General features: G+C 47.0%; 1 protein-coding gene across 5 annotated transcripts in view; it reads left to right on the top strand.

Annotated features, from left to right (window-relative positions):
• The window catches only part of LOC147099964 (A-kinase anchor protein 13-like), a 482,784-nt gene that overhangs the window by 356,826 nt on the left and 102,832 nt on the right, over positions 1 to 23,126 (top strand). For 4 of the 5 annotated variants that reach the window (XM_085968508.1, XM_085968507.1, XM_085968505.1 and 1 more), the window contains exons 12-15: positions 2,233 to 2,618; positions 4,087 to 4,140; positions 12,884 to 13,079; positions 14,464 to 14,548. In XM_085968508.1, coding sequence (XP_085824634.1) covers positions 2,233 to 2,618; positions 4,087 to 4,140; positions 12,884 to 13,079; positions 14,464 to 14,548 — 721 coding nt within the window. The remainder of the gene's footprint in view (positions 1 to 2,232; positions 2,619 to 4,086; positions 4,141 to 12,883; positions 13,080 to 14,463; positions 14,549 to 23,126) is intronic. The other variant, XM_085968506.1, reaches the window with a different exon arrangement.

Here is a 23,126-nt window from a genome sequence, read left to right as displayed (position 1 = left end):
AGAGGGTGGTGAATCTTTGGAATTCTCTGCCCCAAAGAGCTGTGAATGCTGAGCTTTTGAGTATATTCAAGGCTGAGATCGATAGATTTTTAGACTCTAGAGGAATCAAGGGATATGGGGATCGGGCGGGAAAGTGGAGTTAAGGTCAAAGATCAGCCATGATCTTATTGAATGGCGGAGCAGTCTTGAGTATGGCCCACTCCTGCTCCTAGTTCTTATGTTCTTATGCAAAGGAATTGACCTTTACGAGCTGGACTTGCCGCCTCAAACCCACCAGAGGTCTACAAAGCAGGGAGCTTTTTCCATCTATGGGGCTTTTCTTCCCCTATAAGGTCACTCGCCACTTCTTGGCACCTGTGGTGGTCTCGCTACAGCACTGCCTCATTGACTTGGTGTTGGTGGGGATCACACCCTGCATGCTCAATGACCCCAAACCCTGTAAAATGGATTGGGGTCAAGCCGGAGTTGGAGGGGCAGACACTGCCCCAAAGGGGTAATACCCGCTCGACATATAGCCCCCAAGACTCCATAGTACACACCTGCTTGGCCCAGGGAGACCAATGTTTGCACAGTCCTGTCCTAAAGCCACATCAGATTTAATTACTTTACAGTGCTACCTAATTACAACAGACTTAAGATGTTCCTGGTGACAGGGTGTGATTTTGATGACTTTACCTGGATCTAGGCTTACTTCATGTGTGTTGGGCCTGTCTTGCACCGTCCTTGCACTGGATCACATCTGGGTATTCGGTTTGACAGATTAAGTCCAGCTGATTTATTTTTAATAAATAAAAATAGAACATTTTCACTTCCCTCTAATATTTCTCTCTTCCTCCCCCCTCCCCCCTCCTCCACAGCTCTTGCTTGTGATATGTTTCGACACGCGAAGAGTGACCACTCAGACAAAGCCCTCTGGTGTCTTGCCCAAATGACTGTCCTTTATGTGTGAGTCTAGATATTGTCAGCAGCCTATTCAGTCATGCAGCCATTGCGTTGGGTGTTGAGCTGCTCCCCCCAACCCCCACTCCAGCACCTTTCAACAAAGGAAGAGGTTGCGTTTGTCCAAGTCCTTTCTTATCTGCAGGACATCCCAAAGTGCTTTCCACCCAGTGGACTACTTTAGAAGTGTCGTCCCTGTTGTTTTGTTGTCAAACGCAGCAACCAGATTTGCTCACAGCACTGTCCCACAAATGGCAACTGAATGTTAACCAGGCGATGTCTTTCTGATGGTGTTAGTTGAAGGATGAGTATTGCCCAGGACACCAGGCGAACTTCCATGTTGCTGTTTAAATAGTGCTCCGGGACTTTTTACATCTGCCTGAGAAGGCAAAGGGGCGGAGGGGGGTTCGGTTTAATGTCTCAGTCTGAAATACAGTCCCTCCCACGATGCAGCACTCCCCTCGGTACTGTACTGAAGTGTCGGCCTAGATTTTGCTGAAATCCTTACTGGGTTTGGGCACATAATCTGGGCTGACACCTCAGTGCAGTATGGTGGGGGGTGGCGAGGGGATGCGCACTGGAAAGCAATCGAGCAGAAACCAACTGATTTCTTTTCATCTTCTGTAGTCCAGGGGCCCTGAAACAGATTCTAACACCCCAGCTGCTGCCGTGGCTGAGATCAGCACAGACCAGGGATCGGATCTGGGATCCTTCTGCACTTGTGGGGCTTAGTTCCACACCATACAGTACATGTACCAATTAAAAATGTGAACCCAGATTTTTTTTTATTTTCATCATTCACAGGATGTGGGCATCGCTGCTAAGGCTGATATTTACTGCCCATCCCTGATTGCCCTCGAGAAGGTGGTGGCGAGACGCCTTCTTAAACCACTGCAGTCCGTGTGGTGTGTCGTAGCTGTTTGGTAAAACTGAGTCACTCGCTCGGCCATTCCAGAGAGCAGTTAAGAGCCAACCACATTGCTGTGGGTCTGGAGTCACATATAGGCCAGACCGGGTGAGGACGGCAGATTTCCCTCCCTAAAGGGCATTCGTGAACCAGATGGGTTTTTACAACAATCCGGTAGTTCCGTGGTCACCATTACTGACACTAGCTTTTTAATTCCAGATTTATTTAATTAACTGAATTTAAATTACCCAGTTGCCATGGTGGGGTTATGAACTCATGTCTCTGAATCATTAGTCCAGGCCTCTGGATTACTAGGCCAATAAAATAACCACAATGCTACCATTCCCTACTATTTATTTAATATCCTTTTTTTTTGTGTGTTACAGTTTGACGCTGCACAGAATGTAGTGTATGAAATTAGTGGTGTCACAACAACTAGTTCAACCGTTGGGGACTCTGAGCCCTCCGAGGTGACTGCAGCCCTCGAAGTTGACGTGTTCTTGCCACCCGGTGCTGCCTTGGAAATGAAAGAGTATAATGACAGGCGGAGCCTTTCCAGCACGGAGGAGATGGACAGCAGTGGAGGGTCGGCGGGGCAAGGCGACGGCTGCCCCGTAGTCTGCGAGGCTGAAGAGGAAAAGGACTGCGTGGCTGAAGTGCCCACACGAGCCCCCACCTTCAGACCTTTAATCAGGTCGCTATCGCCCTTCCGACGACACAGCTGGGGGCCCGGGAAAAACACAGGCAGCGAAACGGAGATCAATCAACGCAGGTAGGCTGTGAAAAGGGAGTCCTGGGGCGGGGGGGATCGGGGGACATCACACCACCCAGCAGCAGTCACAAATATTCAATTGGACAATATGGCGCCATTATAAAATAAAAGGCTTCGCAATGAGCGGACGTCCATGCAGCACAGAATGTATAGGTTAATTCAACTACAACTCGGAGCGGACCGCGCTCCATTTTACAACCAAAGAAATTAAACCATACAACATTCACTGGAAAAAAATGATTGCAGTCCTCAATTTCGTTAGTACACTTTTCTCTGCTTCTGCATCTCATTTAACTTTGGTGGCCTTCAAAGTGATGTTGGGGAAGGAGGTGAAGAAGAATCAGCCACGGTTACCGAGGAAATGTTTGGTTCTTAAATGTCAAGGTAGTGGTGGGAAGGGGTTACGCTATCCACTAGGCTCAGTAGAGTGAACCTCCGTCTAGCTGTCTGTCCCAAATTAAAATGGTCCTCGTTTTGCCGTGAACCTGAGAGTTTAAATGAGTGGAAAATCCTGAAACTCAAGCCCACGATCATTGGGTAGTGCGCACGGTCTTTTGGTAACATGAAACAAGCGCTGTGCCGGAGGGGCTCAATCGCACCACCAAAAGAGAAATGGAATCCCTTCCAGTTTTATGATCGAGTACTCCAACCACAGTGATGCAGCTGTGAATGATGTAATGGGATCACGATGGATAACGTTACTGATTCATGCTCAACTAAGTTAACTTCAGCAAGGCCTGAGAGATACCAGAACTAAGAGGTTAGAACTACAGGAAAGATTGAACAGGCTGGAGCTCTTGTCTCTAGAAAAGGGAAGGCTGAGGGGGTGACCTAATAGAGGTCTTCAAAATTATGACGTGGTTTGATAGGGTAGACATAGAGAAGATGTTTCCACTTGTGGGCGGAGTCCAAAACTAGGGGCCATGAATATAAGACAGTCATCAATAAATCCAGTAAGGAATTCAGGAAAAACTTCTTTACCCAGAGAGTGTTTAGAATGTGGAACTCACTCCCACAGGGAGTGGTTGAGGCGAACAGCATCGATGCATTTAAGGGGAAGCGAGATAAGTACATGAGGGAGAAAGGAATAGGATATGTTGATGGAGTGAGATGAAGAGGGTGGGAGGAGGCTGGTGTGGAGCATAAACACTGGCACGGACCAGTTAGTTCGCATGGCCTGTTTCTGTGCTGTAAATTCATTGTCATGCCATGTAAGGCCTACGAAGTATGGGATCACAGCACATGAAGGAAATGGGTGGTTTTAGTTGCAGTGTATTTTACATCCTGGCCTTCAGATGGCTTGGATGAAGGATTTGTGCCTTCAGTGAGTTTTGCCCCTCGCTGATATTCATTGTTTTGCTTTCTTTATTCTTCTGGTTTTCATTCTTCAGAACTTTTCATCCTTTTTTTTGTTGCATCATTTCTTATCTCCACCGAATGATTGTTCATCTTCATAATTTGTTTTCAGTTCTGTGAGAATGCTTGGTGACGTCATAAAGAGGCCACCAATTCATAGAAGAAGGTAAAAGATAAAGCCAAACTAATATTTATTTTAACCCAAGAAAATGGCTGTTCATGCTCTGTTTTCACACAAACTGAGTGTTTGGCTGCACCTCCAGTCGATGTTTTTTTTCTATAAATGTTATTTCACTGAAGCCTGTTCAATGGCACTACTATTGGGACCGACCAAAAACTGACTCTTTAAATAGACTTCGTTCCGAACCAAAGTCTTGGGGCTGTAGGGAAAAAACGGGTGTTGCAGACAGGTGACTGTCAACTGTCCCAGTGGCCAAGTTTGTAGCATGTGACTGACCCATACAAACCAGGAAAGATCCCTTTTTACACCCTTGCTCTGTGCTGAGTTAGTTGATCTCAGCCATGACTACAGTTGAACTTGGCACGTTCCCGAGCGCTAATCCAGGGATCTCTCCTGGAAAGTAGGGTCTGGTGAGGCGGAATCAGGCCAGCATTCAGCGCCTAGGCTCCCATATGATGGTCACCTGGGTGAGGGACTGATGAACTGCTCGCACCCATAGAACTACTGAGTGCCTTTCCGAGTCTTAAGCCCTGTCCTGCTGGTGGCTCTCTGTTGTCCATCTCTTCCATGCTCGAGATGGGGAGTGCTGGGGGTGGTGAGGGAGAGGAAGGGTCAGTAGCCTGATGAGGTCCAGGTTTCAGTGTTGTAACAGTATGTGCCTGTGCCCCACACAGGGTTCATTAATCAAGAACAGGGCTATTCTTTGCAAGTGCTTTACTAATCTTCCCAGCAGCAGTCGCTGGCATTGCTTTTGTTTCCCAACTAATTACTGCCATGTTTTAAAACTTTCTGACAACTCCACTATTTAACCAAAAACAAATTGGAACACACTTGAAGGAAGGAATGTGCAGCGACACAATGTGGTTCTTTTAGTTCCATGTTTACGTTTTGAAATACGCAAATCAGTCTTGTCACTAGGATTGCAGTCCCGTGCGATGGTCAGGGTGTGAAATTTTCACGCTGGGCCCACTTGAACTGTGGAAAATGCCCAGCAGCACAATTCTGGATTCTGCCTTCCAAACTCTAGAGAAGTTGAGCCGTATAACACTAGAAAATGGGTGTGGTAGTGTAGTGGCTGTGGTACTGAACGAGCAACCCGGAGGTCGTGAGTTCAAATCCTACCATGATGAGTTATGAAATTCAATTCAATAAATCTGATATTACCAAATCTGGTAAATTTGTGGGTTAAAAAATGACCATTTATTAATAGACCAGCTATCTCACTAATTGCCTTTGGGGAAGGAAACCTGCCTCCCAGCCTGGCCTGGCCTACAAGTGGCTCCAGTCTCAGACTCTGAAGTGGACGAGTCACTCAGCTATCAGGGCAGCTTGACATAGGTTATAAATTCCAGCGTCTGCCTTATACAGAGAACATGGGGACAAAATTTGGTTTCTTTGCGCCTCCCGTTAGCGCCCTAAGGAGGCGCAAAGCAACTAGCGCTCGGGCGCGGCGCCACTAACGCCTCCCGTGAAATTCAGCAGGAGGTTAGCGGTAGCCGGTAGTTCCCCGCAGCGCCTCCGGCGATGACGTCATCTCCGTGCGCAGCGCCCCGCTCGTGCCCCTGACGTACTGCCGGACGCGACAATATTTAAAGGGGCGGTGCCGGGCGGCCATTTTATTTGCTGGCCGCTGCCAGCACCTGCCCTCTTTGTCGTCTTCCCGCGGGGTTCCGGCCGCGACCGGGCAGCCTGGCACCACTCTTGAGTGCCAGGCTCTCTTGCCGGCTCCCCGGTGGCACAGCTGGGCCCAGGTTTGCGCTGCGCAAGGCCCCTCCCCTTTAATCAGGGGAGGAGGGCCTGCAGTACCGCGGTGTGATGTGCCGGCGCACGTGGAGCTTCGGCACGTAGCGCCGCGAGGTTGAGCTGGAGCGCCCCAAGAGGGAGGGGGAGCGCTTCCAGTAGTGCTCCGCTTCCTGCTTGGGGCACTAGCATTTTCAGGGCACGCGAAGTTAGCACCCCAAAGTGGGGCACGAGCCAATTTTCCCCTGTATACTTTTTTTAATCCACTAGAGTGCTGCAGCAGCAACAACAAATTGCAGTCCTGATGGTTATAGGTCTATCGGTGGTGGTGGTGGTGGTGGTGGTGGTGGTGTGGGAGCAATTTGAAGGGATGGATTAAGACCATTACACAACACTAAAAGCACACTGGCTTAAATGTGACTTGTTAAATAGCATGTTCTATGCTAAGCCTAGTGACAAAACGAATATAATTTGATGGAGTATTTTTGGCCAACCTGCCTTATTTGAAAACTGGAAAAACCATCAAGTGCGCAAACGGTTACCAATTATTTTTAATGTAACCTCGGAGCTTGAACCCAGCTTGGTGTCCTTGCATCGAGCCTTTCGATGAACTAGGGGGTCACAGTCTAAGGATAAGGGGTAAGCCATTTAGGACTGAGATGAGGAGGAATTTCTTCACCCAGAGAGTGGTGAACCTGTGGAATTCTCTACCACAGAAGGCAGTGGAGGCCAATTCATTAAATATATTCAAGAAGGAGTTAGATATATTTCTTAAGGCTAAAGGGATCAAGGGATATGGGGAGAAGGCAGGGACAGGGTACTGAATTTGGATGATCAGCCATGATCTCATTGAATGGCGGAACAGGCTTGAGGGGCCGAATGGCCTACTCCTGCTCCTATCTTCTGTGTTTCTGTTTTTCCTCTGGATGCACTTCTCATCTCTTCTTTGCTCTGTCATTATTTCCTTCCTTGTTCTGATCCTTTCCCCCCTTATTCCTAGTATGAGCTGGTGTCCCTTTGAGAAACAGTCCCCTGCCATGGTGTCTGACATTAGTCACAGAAGGTACGGATCATTACAGGCGCTGACTTAAGATCAAATGGTTTCATATCTGTGTTTTCAGTTTGAAGGTGAAAGGGGCGGGGGTGGGGAGGGGGGTGGAATTGAGCAGATACATACCCGCCGCATCTTAAGCTGACAATAAATCGCGTAAATAAAAAGAAAAAAATAATGCTGGAACTCTAAAGTAAAAACAGAACATTCTGGAAATACACCACAGATCTGCCACCACCTGAAAAGAGCAAAGAAAAGTATTTCCTTGAGTGAACCGAAGTAGGTTTTACACACAAAATGACATCTGGCAGAAAGAGCTCATTTCAGTTATTTATAGCTTTTGGTTTTTGCTGAATTTGTGTGGCGGGGGGTAAAAATACTTGAGATTCCCCAAGAATAGTGTGGTGGGATTTGGAGGGGCCAGTACAGATGAACGTGCAACGAAACTCTCTGGACCACTTTGAACCTAACAAGGATAGAACAGGATATTTTCTAAATCGTGAATAGCTAAAAACAGCGGAGGTCCAAAGAGACTTGATGGGTCCAGGTACGTAGATCATTAAAATGTCATGAACAGGTACAGAAAATAATCAAAAAGGCTAATGGAATGCTGGCCTTTATATCTGGAGGACTAGAATACAAGGGGGTAGAAGTTATGCTGCAGCTGTACAAAACCCTGGTTAGACCACACCTGGAGCACTGTGAGCAGTTCTGGGCACCACACCTTAGGAAGGATATATTGGCCTTGGAGGGAGTGCAGCGTAGGTTTACCAGAATGATACCCGGACTCCAAGGGTTAAATTACGAGGAGAGATTACACAAACTAAGGTTGTATTCCCTAGAATTTAGAATGTTAAGGGATGATCTGATCGAAGTTTTCGAGATATTAAGGGGAACAGATAGGGTAGATAGAGAGAAACTATTTCCGCTGGTTGGGGAGTCTCGGACTAGGGGGCAGAGTCTAAAAATTAGAGCCAGACCGTTCAGGAGTGAAATTAGGAAACACTTCTACACACAAAGGGTGGTAGAAACATAGAAACTAGGAGCAGGAGTAGGCCATTCGGCCCTTCGAGCCTGCTCCGCCATTCAACGAGATCATGGCTGATCATCCAAACAACCGACAGCCATCCCACCCAAGCCCTATCCCCGTAACCCCACGTATTTAATCCCCCCTAACACTAAGGGCCAATTTTTATCATGGCCAATCAACCTAACCCGCACATCTTTGGACTGTGGGAGGAAACCGGAGCACCCGGAGAAAACCCACGCAAACACGGGGAGAATGTGCAAACTCCACACAGACAGTCACCCGAGGCCGGATTCGAACCCGGGTCCCTGGCGCTGTGAGGCAACAGTGCTAACCACTATGCCACCGTGCTGCCCGTTTGGAACTCTCTTCCTCAAACAGCAATTGATGCTGGATCAATTGTTAATTTCAAATTTGAGATTTTGATAGATTTTTGTTAACGAAAGGTATTAAGGGATATGGGCCTAAGACGGGTAGATGGAGTTAGGTCGCAGATCAGCCATGATCTCATGGAATTTTGGAACAGGCTCGAGGGGCTCAGTGGCCTACTGCTGTTCCTATGCTCCTATGAAGCTGATTGATTTCCTGTTCTCTTCATGAAGAAGATGGTTCCTGGCTGCAGGGGCTCTTCCTATGGGGAAGAGTGAGCAATTTATTGAGGCGTCTCCTGCGGGTTGCTCATGAGCGGCGCCTGGTGGCCAGCTGCAAGTATTGCTGGTGACCTGGGAGTAACCTGTCTGGCTCTCAGCTGCAGTGAGGGGTGTTCAAGTGATGTGCGAAGAAAGAAAAATATGTATCTGCCCTCACTGGACGATACCTTATCCCACCTATCCTCCCCCCTCCCCACCACAAAAGAAGCAAAATTGTCCATGAGAATTTGTAAAGAACAAAAACTGAAAAAACAGATGTATAATCTTCTGGAAGTTTAGTACCAAATCTAATAAGTTGCTTACTGACACAATTGGTTGAGAGTGTCTTGTCTGCACTGGCAGCTGTCACTTAAGTGTCGAAGCCCTGCACCTTCTAGCAGCAACCCTGGGAGCAGTATTCTGGGGGTGGGGAGAGTGCCAATGCCATTTGCACAGAATGGGAGCGATGTACAGGATCTTTAACTGGTTTGTACTGAGAGAGCTTTATGTGCGTGACCTTGCCTTTGCACCTCGGATGCTTGCTGCTCAGCAGCCACGCCGTCAACCTGCACGTTTTTGCGACTGTGCTAAAAAATGGATGTTTTTGTCTTCCCTTGCGGGTTTTGTGCACTTTTTTTTTTGGGTTATAAATTTGACGTACGTCTGTCTGTCTGCGCGTTGGTGGTGTCTGGTGGTGCATGATGCTCGTGGTCATACTTGAATGCACGAGAGCTGGTTTTTGATGCTGCCCCGATTCTAAACGCCTTTTGCAGGCTGAGAACGTTTGTGTTAACTGTGCTTTTGTTTTTGAAATTGTTGAATTCCTCTGTAATCGGTCTGGTCTCAGGACAGTGACACCAATCTTGCTGCTAATCGCTGTCCTGCACTTTTCCCACGAACAAGCGGAGTCAAATATTTCTTTTCTAAATCATTTATAATGATTATTATTCCTCTCCTCCGCCCTCCTTGCCAAAAGAAACACAATTTTCCACAACATGAGCTGAGTGCCAGAACTAGGCAGCAGGTCAGTTGGCATCTGGAAACTGGCAAGTTAAGTTAATGTTCCAGTGGTATGTCGGTGTGCAACTATCGTTCCCGAGCTTCATTGGTGGCAAATATCCATTGATGGCATCAGCGGTATTTCTGTATCAAAAGACAATATCTAACCAGGTTTAGTGTTTGTGTTGGTCGAGAAAGGTCCTTAACCGACTGAGTGCTTGTTCATTCCTGAACCTCGATTACTCCAGTGCTCCCCTTCCCGGTCTCCACAAATTACAACTCTCCCAGAATACTGCGGCCTGCACCCTCGCCCACACTTATGTCCTCCCATCCTCGCCAAGTTCTGCAGGGTCACATAGAAACATAGAAGATAGGAGCAGGAGTAGGCCATTCGGCCCCTCGAGCCTGCTCCGCCATTCAATGAGGTCATGGCTGATCATCCAAATTCAGTACCCTGTCCCTGCTTTCTCCCCATATCCCTTTAGCCTTAAGAAATATATCTAACTCCTTCTTGAATATATTTAATGAATTGGCCTCCACTGCCTTCTGTGGTAGAGAATTCCACAGGTTCACCACTCTCTGGGTGAAGAAATTCCTCCTCATCTCAGTCCTAAATGGTTTACCCCTTATCCTTAGACTGTGACCCCTGGTTCTGGACTCCCCCGCCATCAGGAACATCCTTCCTGCATCTAGTCTGTCTAGTCCTGTTAGAATTTTATAAGTTTCAATGAGATCCCCTCTCATTCTTCTAAACTCCAACGAGTATAAGCCCAATTGACCCGATCTCCCCTCGTACGCCATTCCTGCCATCCCAGGTATCAGCCTGGTGAATCTTCGTTGCACTCCCTCCATGGCAAGAGCATCCTTCCTCAGATAAGGTGACCAAAACTGCACACAATACTCAAGATGTGGTCTCACCAAGGCCCTGTACAACTGCAGCAAGACATCCTTGTTCCTGTACTCGAATCCTCTTGCTACGAAGGCCAACATACCATTTGCCGCCTTAACCGCCTGCTGCACCTGCACCACGCTGAGGGAATTGACTTTTAAGATCCTTCTCCTTGCCTTCAACTATCTCTCCTGCCTCAGTGATCTCCAGCCGTGTGTACCCTGCCCATTAACCTGTGCTCATCCAATGCCTGCTGACCTCTCCTCCTTGCTACACCATCATTCACCACTTCCTCACACAAATAACCTCCCGGAAATGTCGGGGAACATAGGATCTGATGAAAGGGAGGAACTGAAAGAAATCAGTATTTGTAGGGAAATGGTGTTAGGGAAATTGATGGGATTGAAGGCCGATAAATCCCCAGGGCCTGATAATCTACATCCTAGGGTACTTAAGGAAGTGGCCCTAGAATTAGTAGATGCATTGCTGATCATCTTCCAACATTCGATGGAATCTGAAACAGTACCCATGGATTGGAGGGTAGCTAATGTTGCCCCACTATTCAAAAAAGGTGGTAGAGAGAAAACGGGGAATTACAGACCGGTAAGCCTGACATCGGTAGTGGGGAAAATGCTGGAGTCCATTATAAAAGATGTAATAGCAGAGCACTTGGAAAACAGTGACAGGATTGGACAAAGTCAACATGGATTTACAAAAGGTAAATCGTGCTTGACTAATCTACTGGAATTTTTTGAGGATGTAACTAGTAAAATAGATAAGGGAGAACCAGTGGATGTGGTGTATTTGGACTTTCAGAAGGCTTTCGATAAGGTCCCACATAAGAGATTAGCATATAAAGTTAAGGCACATGGGATTGGGGGCAAGGTATTGACTTGGATAGAGAACTGGTTGGCAGATAGAAAGCAAAGAGTTGGAATAAACGGGTCTTTTTCCGAGTGGCAGGCAGTGACTAGTGGGGTACCGCAGGGATCGGTCCTTGGACTCCAGCTATTCACAATATATATTAATGATCTAGACAAGGGAACTAGATGTAATATCTTCAAATTTGCAGACGACACCAAGCTGGGTGGGCGTGTGTGCTGTGAGGAGGATGCCGAGAAACTACAGGATGATTTGGACAGGTTAGGTGATTGGGCAGAAGCATGGCAGATGCAATATAACATGGATAAATGTGAGGTTATCCACTTTGGTGTCAAAAACAGGAAGGCAGATTATTATCTGAATGGCAATAGATTGGGAGAAGGGGAAGTGCAACGAGACCTGGGTGTCCTTGTGCACCAGTCGCTGAAGGTAAGCATGCAGGTGCAGCAGGCGGTTAAGAAGGCAAATGGTATGTTGGCCTTCATAGCGAGAGGGATTGAGTACAAGAAGAAGGATGTCTTGCTGCAGTTGTACAGGGCCTTGGTGAGACCACATCTTGAGTATTGTGTGCAGTTTTGGTCGCCTTATCTGAGGAAGGATATTCTTGCCATGGAAGGAGTTCAGTGAAGATTCACCAGACTGATACCTGGGATGGCAGGAATGACATATGAGGAGAGATTGGGTCGATTGGGCTTGTACTCGCTGGAGTTTAGAAGAATGAGAGGGGATCTCATTGAAACTTATAAAATCCTGACAGGACTAGACAGACTAGATGCAGGGAGGATGTTCCCGATGGTTGGGGAATCCAGAACCAGGGGTCACAGTCTAAGGATAAGGGGTAGGCCTTTTAGGACAGAAATGAGGAGGAATTTCTTCACCCTGAGAGTGGTGAACCTGTGGAATTCTCTACCACAGAAGGCAGTAGAGGCCAATTCATTAAATATATTCAAGAAGGAGTTGGATATATTTCTTAAAGCTAAAGGGATCAAGGGGTATGGGGAGAAAGCAGGGACCGGGTACTGAATTTGGACGATCAGCCATGATCACATTGAATGGTGGAGCAGGCTAGAGGGGCCGAATGGCCTACTCCTGCTCCTATCTTCTATATTTCTATGTTTCCTCACCCTCTGTGGCCGTGCCCTCAGAAACTCCCTCTCTCCGCACCTCTTCATTGTCAGCTTCATCCTTGATTTTTAAGGCCCTCTGAAAGACCATTCTCTTTGAGTTGCTTCCACCCTCCACTCCCTTGTTCCTTTCTTCATCCTGCTAGTATCAAGAACCTTTTATCTCCTATCCTGAGGTGTGTCTCTATATGCAAGTTGTTGAAAAGGCGTTATTATTCCCCCATCCTGCATCCTTAACTATTCGCAGAAAATAATCCCTGCACTTTCACTGTGGGTTGATGGAAAGTTTGAGATGGAAATACTCCGTGAGGGTTACCTTTTGTATTTGCTGCAAGTGACTTTCCAAAATTTGCGACAATTACTTGACTATGTCCTGTGTGCATTCAGTTACAGCCTGGAAGGACTGACCGCCGGCAACGAGGTGACCAAGGAGCTGTTGCTCACTATGGAGGCTGCCTTGCGGAATTCCCGCGACCCTCGCCGAACTCCGATGGTCAGCACCGATGAGCGTGGATCGCTAGTCTCGCTGACCGAGGAGGAGATGGAGTCGGACCACAGCGAGGGCAGCGTATTTGAAAAGCCGGTAAAGTGGCTTCTGATGCTATTGTCTAGTGAACACGACCAAAGCTGTTCAACTTTTGTGTGTTTTATTTTATTGAAATTGAGACGTAGCTGAAAGGTCAAGGCCCGTAGAGCAGAATGAGAGCTGAGCTAAACCAAGAAGCACTGATGAAAGCCCAGAAGCGACTGTACAATAACTGTACATGTACGCTCAAGAAAAAAGAAAGGTCTTTCATTTGTACACGCATGCTTCACAGTCTCAGGACGTCCCAAGACGCTTCATGCCCAATTAAGTACTTTTGAAGTGTAGTCACTGTTATAATGGAGGAAATGCTCAGTACATTTGTATTGCATTATTATAACTTCATCTGCTAGTTTAACAGAGGCAGTGTAACCTCTTTTAAATAATTATTGTGACTCATTGGCACTGCTATATTCTCACAGTGTCAGCTGTGGTTCAGTGGGTCGCACTCTCGCCTCTCAGTCTGAAGGTTGTGGATTCAAGCCCCACTCCAGAGACTCGAGTGCAAAATCTAGGCTGACACTCCCAGTGCAGTGCTGAGGGAGTGCTGCACTGTCGGAGGTGCCGTCTTTCGGATGAGATGTTAAACCGAGGCCCCGTCTGCCCTTTCAGGTGGACGTAAAAGATCCCACGGCACTATTTCGAAGAAGAGCAGGGGAGTTCTCCCCGGTGTCTTGGGGCCAATATTTATCCCTCAGTCGACATCACTAAAACAGATTACAGGAAACTTTGTGTTATCCGGAGGCTAAATGTCCGGCAAGCTCGAGCCACCGGCAAAAATCAGGAGCCGTTTTGTTCGGTTTTTTTCCTCTCGTGGCTTTTTTTTCTCAACAGTCAGGCTCTGCAAAGTCTCTCTAAAGCTGTTGCTAAGCGACAGACGCTTCCAAGGTACGGCCGACTGTTTAGAAGCTGTTGCTAAGCAACAGTGTTTGTTGCCAGATACGGAGCTGAAAAGCTCCGTATGCTTCAACATTAACGCTGGTTTGTCCGGCAGTTTTGAGGGAACGGCAACAGTTCGGTCCCGTTGGTGCCGGATAGCACAAAGTTTCCTGTATCTGGTTATTATCACGTTGCTGTTTGTGGGAGCTTGCTGTGCGCAAATTGACTGCCGCGTTTCCCACATTACAACAGTGACTACACTTCAAAAAAAAAAGTACTTCATTGGCTGTAAAGCGCTTTGGGACATCCTGAGATTGTGAAAGGCGCTATATAAAGGCAGGTCTTTCTTTCTCTCACTTTGTTCAGCTGGGAGTTTAGGTGTAAGTGCGGACACAGTTAATATTGAGTAACTATTTGGGAGTTATAGAAATTGCCTGTGATTTTTACATAAAATGACATTAGGTGAATGAAATTTTAAAAGCTAATATATGTTGTTTCCTTACAGAAGTTGGCCAGGGTACAGCTACATTCTGCTCCTCCACTGACCAAATCCATTTCACTGCAAGCCATCAGCCCACCGAGCACAGACAGTGAGTACTGAGTGCAGTGTTCAGCATCCTATTACTGTAACCGAATAAAAAATTACTAATTAAAGTGGTGCATGTGTTGGGAGCAACCAAGAGTGCAAATGCTGAAAGTCTTGCGCTATTTTTTTTTTAAGTGCATGTGTGTTCTTTTTGCCACTTTTGCTTTTCCCCAGTTTTTGTCCTCTCCCTGACGGTGTTGACTCCTTGCTGTAGCACAGTTCCACGGGTGCTGCTCGCCCTCCAGTACCAGACCTAAGTGGCCATTTTTCATGGGTGGACCTTGACCGTCAGCAGCAACAAGCAATTTAACCGTAAAAGGCACCTTGGAAAAAGCCCCGTGTTATCATCCTCCTGTGTCCACATATGCCGACTCCAAACAATGGAAAATATCCCCCTCCTTACCACGGGGGGGAGTGCGGCTGTTGGGGCGATTGGCTCTACCAGTGTCCCAGCTAACTCACCACAGACTGGGAATCGAACCTGGCAACTCCCACTGCTGAAGCAATGATCCCATTGCTGCTTATGGGATCTTGCTATTCAGAAACTAGCTGCCATTTTTGCCTACATAACAATAGTGACTGACATAAGAAAACTACTAAGCACTTGGTTTGAGTATAAAACAAGGCTTTAATCAACTGTTTCACAACCTTGAGATTTCTAGTTACATCACTAGTTCCTGGTTACAAAAATGTCCTGAGCAAGCTGGGCCCACGCCTGAGTATTTACATTTTCCTTGGACGGCGCCACCAGCTGGCCGCCCAGTGTTATCTCATGAGCCATTTTTACATGAATGGTAAGATTCATCACAGTGACCATACTTAAAAAGTAGTTAGTTGGCTGGGAAGTGCACTGGGGCATCCTGAGGATGTGAAAAGTGCTATATAAATGTGCGGTCTACTTCTGCCCCTTTCCCCTCCTGTTCACTTCCTTTCTTTCGAACTGTTCTTTCATCTCATTGCTCTTTGTGTGATTTTTTGCCACTGTATGTGGAAAATGCTGCTCCATCTAGCCATGTAACAGCAGCCTCTGCACTTCACCGATAATAGCCCGGAATTTGCAGTCCGCGGCGAAGCAAAGGGCGTCCGCCAGTGTCGGAGTAGTGAATGACCGACCGCAACCTCAGGATTTCCGCGTTGGGCTGTTCGTGCGCTAAGTCCTGAAGTTGCCGTCAGTCTCAAAGGTGAAATGACGGCGGACGCTGCCAATTCGCCGTCACCAGGACCGCAAATTCCAGGCCACTGAATGCGAAGTGACCTGAAACATGTTGTGAGACATTGTAAGGTGCTAAATAAATGGAAGTCATTCTTATATTAGTTAAAACAAGAGGAAAACTAAAATAAAAGGGACATTAACGGTAGAACAGAGCAGGACGATTCAAGTGCTCAAATTTTATTTAGATTTAAAATTGTTTGTGTTCTCTTTGGGCTGATGCTCTGGTACTGAAGCTACTGATTGAGTGGATTTATGATAATATTTTCAACGTCACAGGGAAGTGGGGGTTTCCATGAACGTGCGGAGAGTTGAAAGATTCATGTAGCCTATGTTTCATAGATTCATAGACGTTTACGGCACAGAAGGAGGCCATTCGGTCCATCGTGTTCGCACCGGCAGAAAAAGTGCCATCCAACCTAATCCCACTTTCCAACTCTTGGTCCGTAGCCCAGTAGGTTACGGCACTTCAAGCGCATAGCCAAGTACTACTTAATTTAAGTTTCGATTTTAATTTTTTAATTTAACTACAAGGCCAATCTAACGAAAGACCTTAAAGCTGAGCTTTCTGTAAGTGTAGGAGTCCGAGGCTGTGAGTGGTGGCAGGCTACTTGACTGACGCATCAAAACTAGGCCCAATCCTGTTTTCATCCTACATCCGCACACGTCATTCCCCTAGCCTAGGTGCATCGAAGCCAATGAATTTGTTTTGAACTGTTCCTACTTATTTACTTCAAAGATTTAAAATAAAATTAATATGAGAGCAAATGGCAATCTTTGATCCGTACGGAACATAAAACTATGTTTGTTACTCACAACATCAATACGAAAGGGTGCCAAGGGAAGCAAAAGGTGTTTTGCTAGGTCTGTCTGTACAATTTCTACAAAGTTCATTCATTCCAAGGACTCCCTGAAGTTGGTGGTGGGGACATTAAATTGCGTAGAAGTCGCCGAAAGTCCGTGTAATGCACTTTTATGCAAATTATTGGTTCCTCTCAACTCATGGACTCCACGGGAAAAGTGCGCTCCATACAACCATTATTATTTAAGGTCATGAAACAACTGGTAATCCCTCCAAGCCAATGTATAACCCCAACAAGTCCTGCTATACAGCCTTGTGCAAAACACCAAGAATATGCACAGCCAACCGGTAATGCATTCCGACATTAGGATTCACGTTGAGACAAAAAAAAAACAAATTGTTCACTTTTTTTTGTTAGGCAAATGTGGAAGTGCTCGAAGGGAAATCTAGTTCTACAACAGAAGTAGTGTGAAGTCCGCGGGGGGGGGGGGGGGGAAGAAAATTCGGTTGCTTTGTGCCTCCCATTAGCGCCCCGAGGAGCACAAAGCACCTAGCGTGAAATTCAGTGGGAGGTTAGCGGCGGTGGTAGACGTTAGTGCCCGGCAGCGCTGCACCTCCGGCGATGACTCCATCGCTGTGTGCAGCACCCCATTCGCGCCCGGCCGCAAACTTGGCTCGTGCCCCCTGACCTACCGTCGGACGCTGTGTCCGACAGGGTCAGGGTGGCGTTTTTGCAGCCGGGGCGGCAATAATTAAAGGGCAGGTGCCAGGCGGCCACTTTTTTTGGGCTGCCTGCCAGCACCTGCCCCCTCTGGCTGCCTCCTGTGGGGTGCCTGCCACGCTCCGTCAGCCCGGCACTCCTCTTGAGTGCCGGGCTCTTTTGCCGGCACCCCGGTGATGATGTATGGCCCCGGTGTGCGCTGTGCTAGACCCCTCCCCTTCAATCAGGGGAGGGAGGTCTGCAGTACCGCGGCGCTATGTGCCGACGGGCGTGGCGCTGCTGCACGTAGCGCTGCGATATTCAATGGGAGCGCCCCAAGAGGGAGGGGGTGCGCTTCCAGTAGCGCCTCGGCCAAGTTAGCGCCCCAAAGGGTGCGCAACCCAATTTTTCCCCCCTTGACTCTAAATTTTAATATAACGTTACTAAGGGGAGCACAACACAGGTCAAGAATCCACGATCCATGAGTGTGTCTTTTGTGTACAGGTTGAGCATCAAAATCCGGAGTTCCAGAATCCGATCTCCGGGACGATTGGTGGCAGGGTCATCCGGAATCCGTAAAATGTTCTGGAATCCGGAGCTCCGGATTTTTGACTTCAAAAAGCCGTTAATTTGTTGGTCTTTTTTTGAAAAATGCGAACGATGCAATAAAACTTTAGTGTTGTGTTTTATCCTCCTTAATCTGCACAGCTCCACCAAGTGTTTCCGCCAGGCTGCGGCTGCGGCCACGGCACCATGCTGCCCCGGTGGCCCAGTGTGGGCCATCGGATGCTCTGCAGAGCTCGCAGCGTCCCTCCCCTTTAACAGAAGGGGAGGGGCGGAGAAGCGCGTCAGCGCTACGCGGGAGCGGCCCAGGCATTTCCGGACTCGGAACGTGTTTCTGATGTCCGAAGTTCGGAAACGCCCGAGCACAGGTTGCGATGTTTCCGGACTTCGGACATCAGAAACACGCTCCGAAGTCCGGAAAAACACGAAAACCGGCTCAGCCTCGGTCCCGAGGTTGCCGGATTCAGGACGCTCAACCTGTACTACTATTTTGAATCGCATGTCTTTTTTAGTTCTGGCAAGGCTGTATTTATTATTTATATATATTTGCCAGTCACTTGCTAAATCAGGAGGTAGCTTCCCTTCCCTCAAAGCCTGACAACTTGGAAGCGTCAGGGAAGGAAATGTGCCACCCATCCCACCGTCCACAGTCTGACCTACACCCAACTCCAGTTTCACATGGCGTGGTTGGCTTATAATACCCCTCTGAAAGACATGAGTGAACTAGTTGGGTTTTTCCAACATGATAGTTTTCAAGGTCACGAATCAGCCTACAAATTAACAGATTTATTGAGTTGAATTGAATTGAACCATTTGCCATGGTGAGATTTGAACACTCAACCTCCAGATTTCTATTTCAGTGCATTAATCACTGCATGACCATATTCTACTAGATCTGACCTTCCCCTTTAAGGCAATAACGTCATCCAAATCTTCTGCTTTTTCTTTAAATCATTCTTGCGGTGACTGACATTTCTGAGTACAATATCCTGGGCTCTTTCAGTTTACAGAGCATTGCATAACTGGTCAATTTTGCCAAATTTCTCCTCTCTCCGCAGAGGCTTGCTGTGGTGCAGTTTCCTCGAATTGCCAGCCCTCCCGTAGATCACCCGGCTGGCCATTCTCGATGGGGAAGTAACTCAAACATCGGGGGGGGGAGCAAACCAAACCTGGTCATGTGATTGCTCAACATCTATATGTGCACTTTCTAGCAGGGGTCGTCCAGCTTGCTCGCCTTTCTAGCCCAGGTCCGCTGGGGCCAGTTGATGTCCTGGCCGAGATCTGCGGACTCAGCACATAGCAGGATTCAAAACCTGGGACCTGTGCGGCTTACTACATCACTCGGTGTATCTACCCACAGAGCCAGCGAGAGAGTCACTTCCCCCTAGATAGTAAGAATTGTAGTTTAGATGGTTTGCATCATTGGGCAAACCTAATTTGACAATCATGTCATCACTGCACTAGACTATGGACATTGTTAGTCTGCTTTAAAAGAAACATTCAAGTACAGTTCCTGTTAGCACTGGTATTCTTAGTTACACATCATGCACATCTGTCAGCCCACGTCCTGTCGGAGGTGCCACTTCAGAGAAAACCATTTCAAATGGTTAAAGTATGTTGACGTTTCTTTTTTTTTCAAAACCGGAAGGCTTTCTTTCTGTAAATATTTGGCTCCTAAATAATTTGTTGGAGCCATACAGATCGTTGAGGTCTTGTGTTCAGTTGTTGGTTTGTGCTGTGTTAGCTGATCTCGGGGTGTTGCGGGGGGAGGGAGGTTTAGGGCACAATGATCGCCAGCAAAAACTTTAATGCCTTTAATCTCCCAAGGTGCTTTACAGAGGAGGGGTAAAAAGAAACATTTTTTTTTTTCAATGGGCAGCATGCCATGATGTGAGAGTTGGGAAAGATGGCCCGAAGCTGGGTCTAATAAATGGATTCTGCGATACATAGAAACATAGAAGGTAGGAGCAGGAGTAGGCCATTCGGCCCCTCGAGCCTGCTCTGTCATTTAATGAGATCATGGCTGATCATCCAAACTCAGTACCCTGTCCCTGCCTTCTCCCCATATCCCTTGATCCCTTTAGCCTTAAGAAATATATCCAACTCCTTCTTGAATATATTTAATGAATTGGCCTCAACTGCCTTCTGTGGTAGAGAATTCCACAGGCTCACCACTCTCTGGGTGAAGAAATTCCTCCTCATCTCAGTCGTAAATGGCTTACCCCTTATCCTTAGACTGTGACCCCTGGTTCTGGACTCCCCCGCCATCGGGAACATCCTTCCTGCATCTAGTCTGTCTAGTCCTGAAGGTTTTGAAAGCGGGTGAATCCATCTTTCCAAAGCTGCTTTGCTAACTGTGCTGGGGCCACCAGCTCCTGGCATGCAGGCTGCGTGTGGCTGGCTGTCACGCTGAAGATAAACTCGCCATCGTCACAAAGGCTTGGTCCTCCCACTGTCGGCGCTGGCGAACCTGGCAAGTTCATCCTTGGTGTCACCGACAGCTGCGTGACAACCCCGCCTCGGGAACGGGCAGCACTAACTTGGCACGAGAGCGATATAATGGTACCTTTTCAGCTTTGTGAAGTTTGTCGGGGGGAGGGGAGGGGGTGGATGCCGGGACAGTCGTCTCTTTGCGAATGTTAACAATTCATCCAGCATTCTGGCGCCAATGAGCGTTGCTTTTTTTGCATGCATTTACATCTTAATTTGCTGCTACAGCTTGAAAGTCTTGGCAGCTGCCCTTGAAGTGGGAGAAACATGGTCTTTCAAAGGTGCCTGGCCAAGTCGCAAATCATTTTAATGTCTATCATCTGTAGCAAACTGCAATTAACATTGAATTTTCATTTCTAAAAATAGTTTGGGTAACTTGACCAAAATTGTACGCGAAGATTAAAAGCATAAGCAGCTGGCTGATGAATAGCTTTCTAGTGTTTGTCGGATAATAGGAGGCAGTGTGAATGTAAGTGGCTGTCTGTTCCGAGAATGTAGATGTCTTGCATGAACACTAACTGCAGCAATCGAAAAAATGAAGTCTGACCACTTCCTTTGGGGAAAAAAAAGGATGAGCTGGTTTGTTTTTCTTGAACAGACCCTTACAGAATTTGAGCAATACTTGCATCAGTCTGAAATAATGAGTGCCAGAGGCTTTGGGTTAAGTTTACTGAATCCACATGAGCAACATACAAGTCAGCACTTCGAAAGAGATGAGTCACTTCTTGGCCGAGGGTGGAGTTAATGTCCTAATTGAGTGGTGTTGGAAAATCTTCGAGTTTACACAAAATAAGAGCAGGCAAATGAAGGCATGGGTTAAAAGAACCAGTGATGTAGATCATTTGGACCAAGCTCCATAAAAGGCTCCAGATAAAAAATGAAAAGCTATGTCCTAGTCTCGTGTTGTTATAAAGGAAGTAGCCATATGTTTCTTGCCTGATGCTTTAATATTTAAATTAGAATTCCATACTTGAGTAACCAGTGACTGGAAAATAGCTTATGGTTTTATTAATGCTGTTTTCTGAGAATTGAACGAAGTGAGAATTGCAGCGGTCTGGTTCATTTACGTCAACGGTAAATTATCGAACCCTGTAGCTTATTGGCTCGTCTAACTATCACAGAATCGTAGAATTCGAAAGCAAAGGAGGCGGCCATTCAGCCCAACGTGTCTCTGCTGACTCTCTGATAAAGTTAGTCACATTTCCCTCTCCTTTCCCCAAATGCCTATTGCATTTTTCTTTTGAAATATCTAATTCCCTTTTAAAAGCTATCATGGATTTTGCTTCAACCACTCTTTCCGGGAGAGAATTCCATGTCCTAAACAGCTTTAAAAAAAAAAATCACCTAACTCCTCCCTTTGTTCTTTTGATGAGAATTCTAAAATTTATGGCTTCACCCAACCAGAGGAAGTAGTCTTTCTCTATTTATCTTGCTAAAACTCCTTCAAATTGTGGACATCTTTGTCATATCTTCTCTCAATCTTCTCTGCTCTAATGGCTTTTATGCCGGGTAACATCTTGGGGAATCTCCTCTGCATCCTTGCCATGGTCTTGACATCGTTCCAAAAGTCGCGTGCCCAAAAATGAACTAATTGTGCCTTTAAATACCAAGCTACTTAACGTTTTCTACTGTTTCTTCCCCTTACCCACCAAGCCAAAACTACCCACAGGCTCCCCCTGCCCCAGCCCTGAACCCACATGTTTCTCTCCTATCTCCCCTCATACCCTCCCAGACTCATCTTGTCCTTGAGACCCACCTGCTGGTCTCTTGACGCCATGTCCACTTAACTGCTGACACCCAACTTTCCTTCCTGGCCCCCATGCTAGCTGACATTGTAAATAGTGCCCTCAATTCAGGTACTGTCCACCTCATTTTCAAAACCACAGTCATCATCCCTTCCTCAAAACCCCCCCCTTAACCCCCCCCCCCCCCCAGTCTTTGCAAACTACTGCACCATCTCTAATTTCCTTTTCCTCTCCAAAGTCCCTGAATGTGTTGTCGCCTCCCAATTCCGTGGCCATCTTTCCCACGCATCCATGTTTGAATCTCTCCGATTAGGTTTCCGTCTCTGCCGCAGCACTGAAACGGACCTGAGCAAAGTCATGAATGTCAATGAAATCTGTCTGTTTTAATGTTGTGCCAATATGCCTATGGTGTGGCCCTCTTGGCTCATCCACTCAAATTGGTCCCATCAGCACCCTCCCCACCAGTGCTTCACCCAAGTGTTGCCCAGCTGAACACGCTCTCTTCTGACCAGCCATGTTTGAGAGCAAGACAACGTGAACTGTGCAGCTGGGTGTTTTTCCACAGTTCAAGCGGACATAATCTGGAAATTTCACATGCCCACTAATGTGCTTTAACTGAAATCCTAGGGACAACATTTCTTTTGATAGTGAACAATGAGAGAATGGATTTTGCATACCCAATCCTTTTGAAATTATAAATGAGGCCTGCTGAGGAGGAGCCAGTGGACAAATTGGCTCCAGTTCTTTTCCAACTTGTGTGTTAAAACAAGAAAAGATTGAAATTGGTTTGTTACTTGGAACAATTCAGCTGTTATTAAAATCTAATCAGAGAACGCTTTGAAATGTCTGCAGACTGGCTTTCTATATCTACTCTCTCGCTCTTCACAATGAATGCCAATTACCAGCTGGTGATTTAATCACTGCCATTAACCTGCATGCACCTCTGCTCTGCTTGCACCTTGCTGCTTGGCATTTTTGCTTCAGTAGTCACGGAGGAACTGTAGGCAGATGTCAAAAGAACCTGTGATTCAGTTCCTTTCAGTAAAATGCCCGCTCTAATTCTGCTGTTGA

This window comes from Somniosus microcephalus, chromosome 27 (genome assembly GCF_052327205.1).
Source record: "Somniosus microcephalus isolate GS21.2 chromosome 27, FLI_Smic_1.0, whole genome shotgun sequence".
NCBI classification, from domain to species: Eukaryota; Metazoa; Chordata; class Chondrichthyes; order Squaliformes; family Somniosidae; genus Somniosus; species Somniosus microcephalus.
The sequence above is the reverse complement of the archived record's forward strand: the minus strand, read 5'-3'. Positions and strand labels throughout refer to the sequence as shown.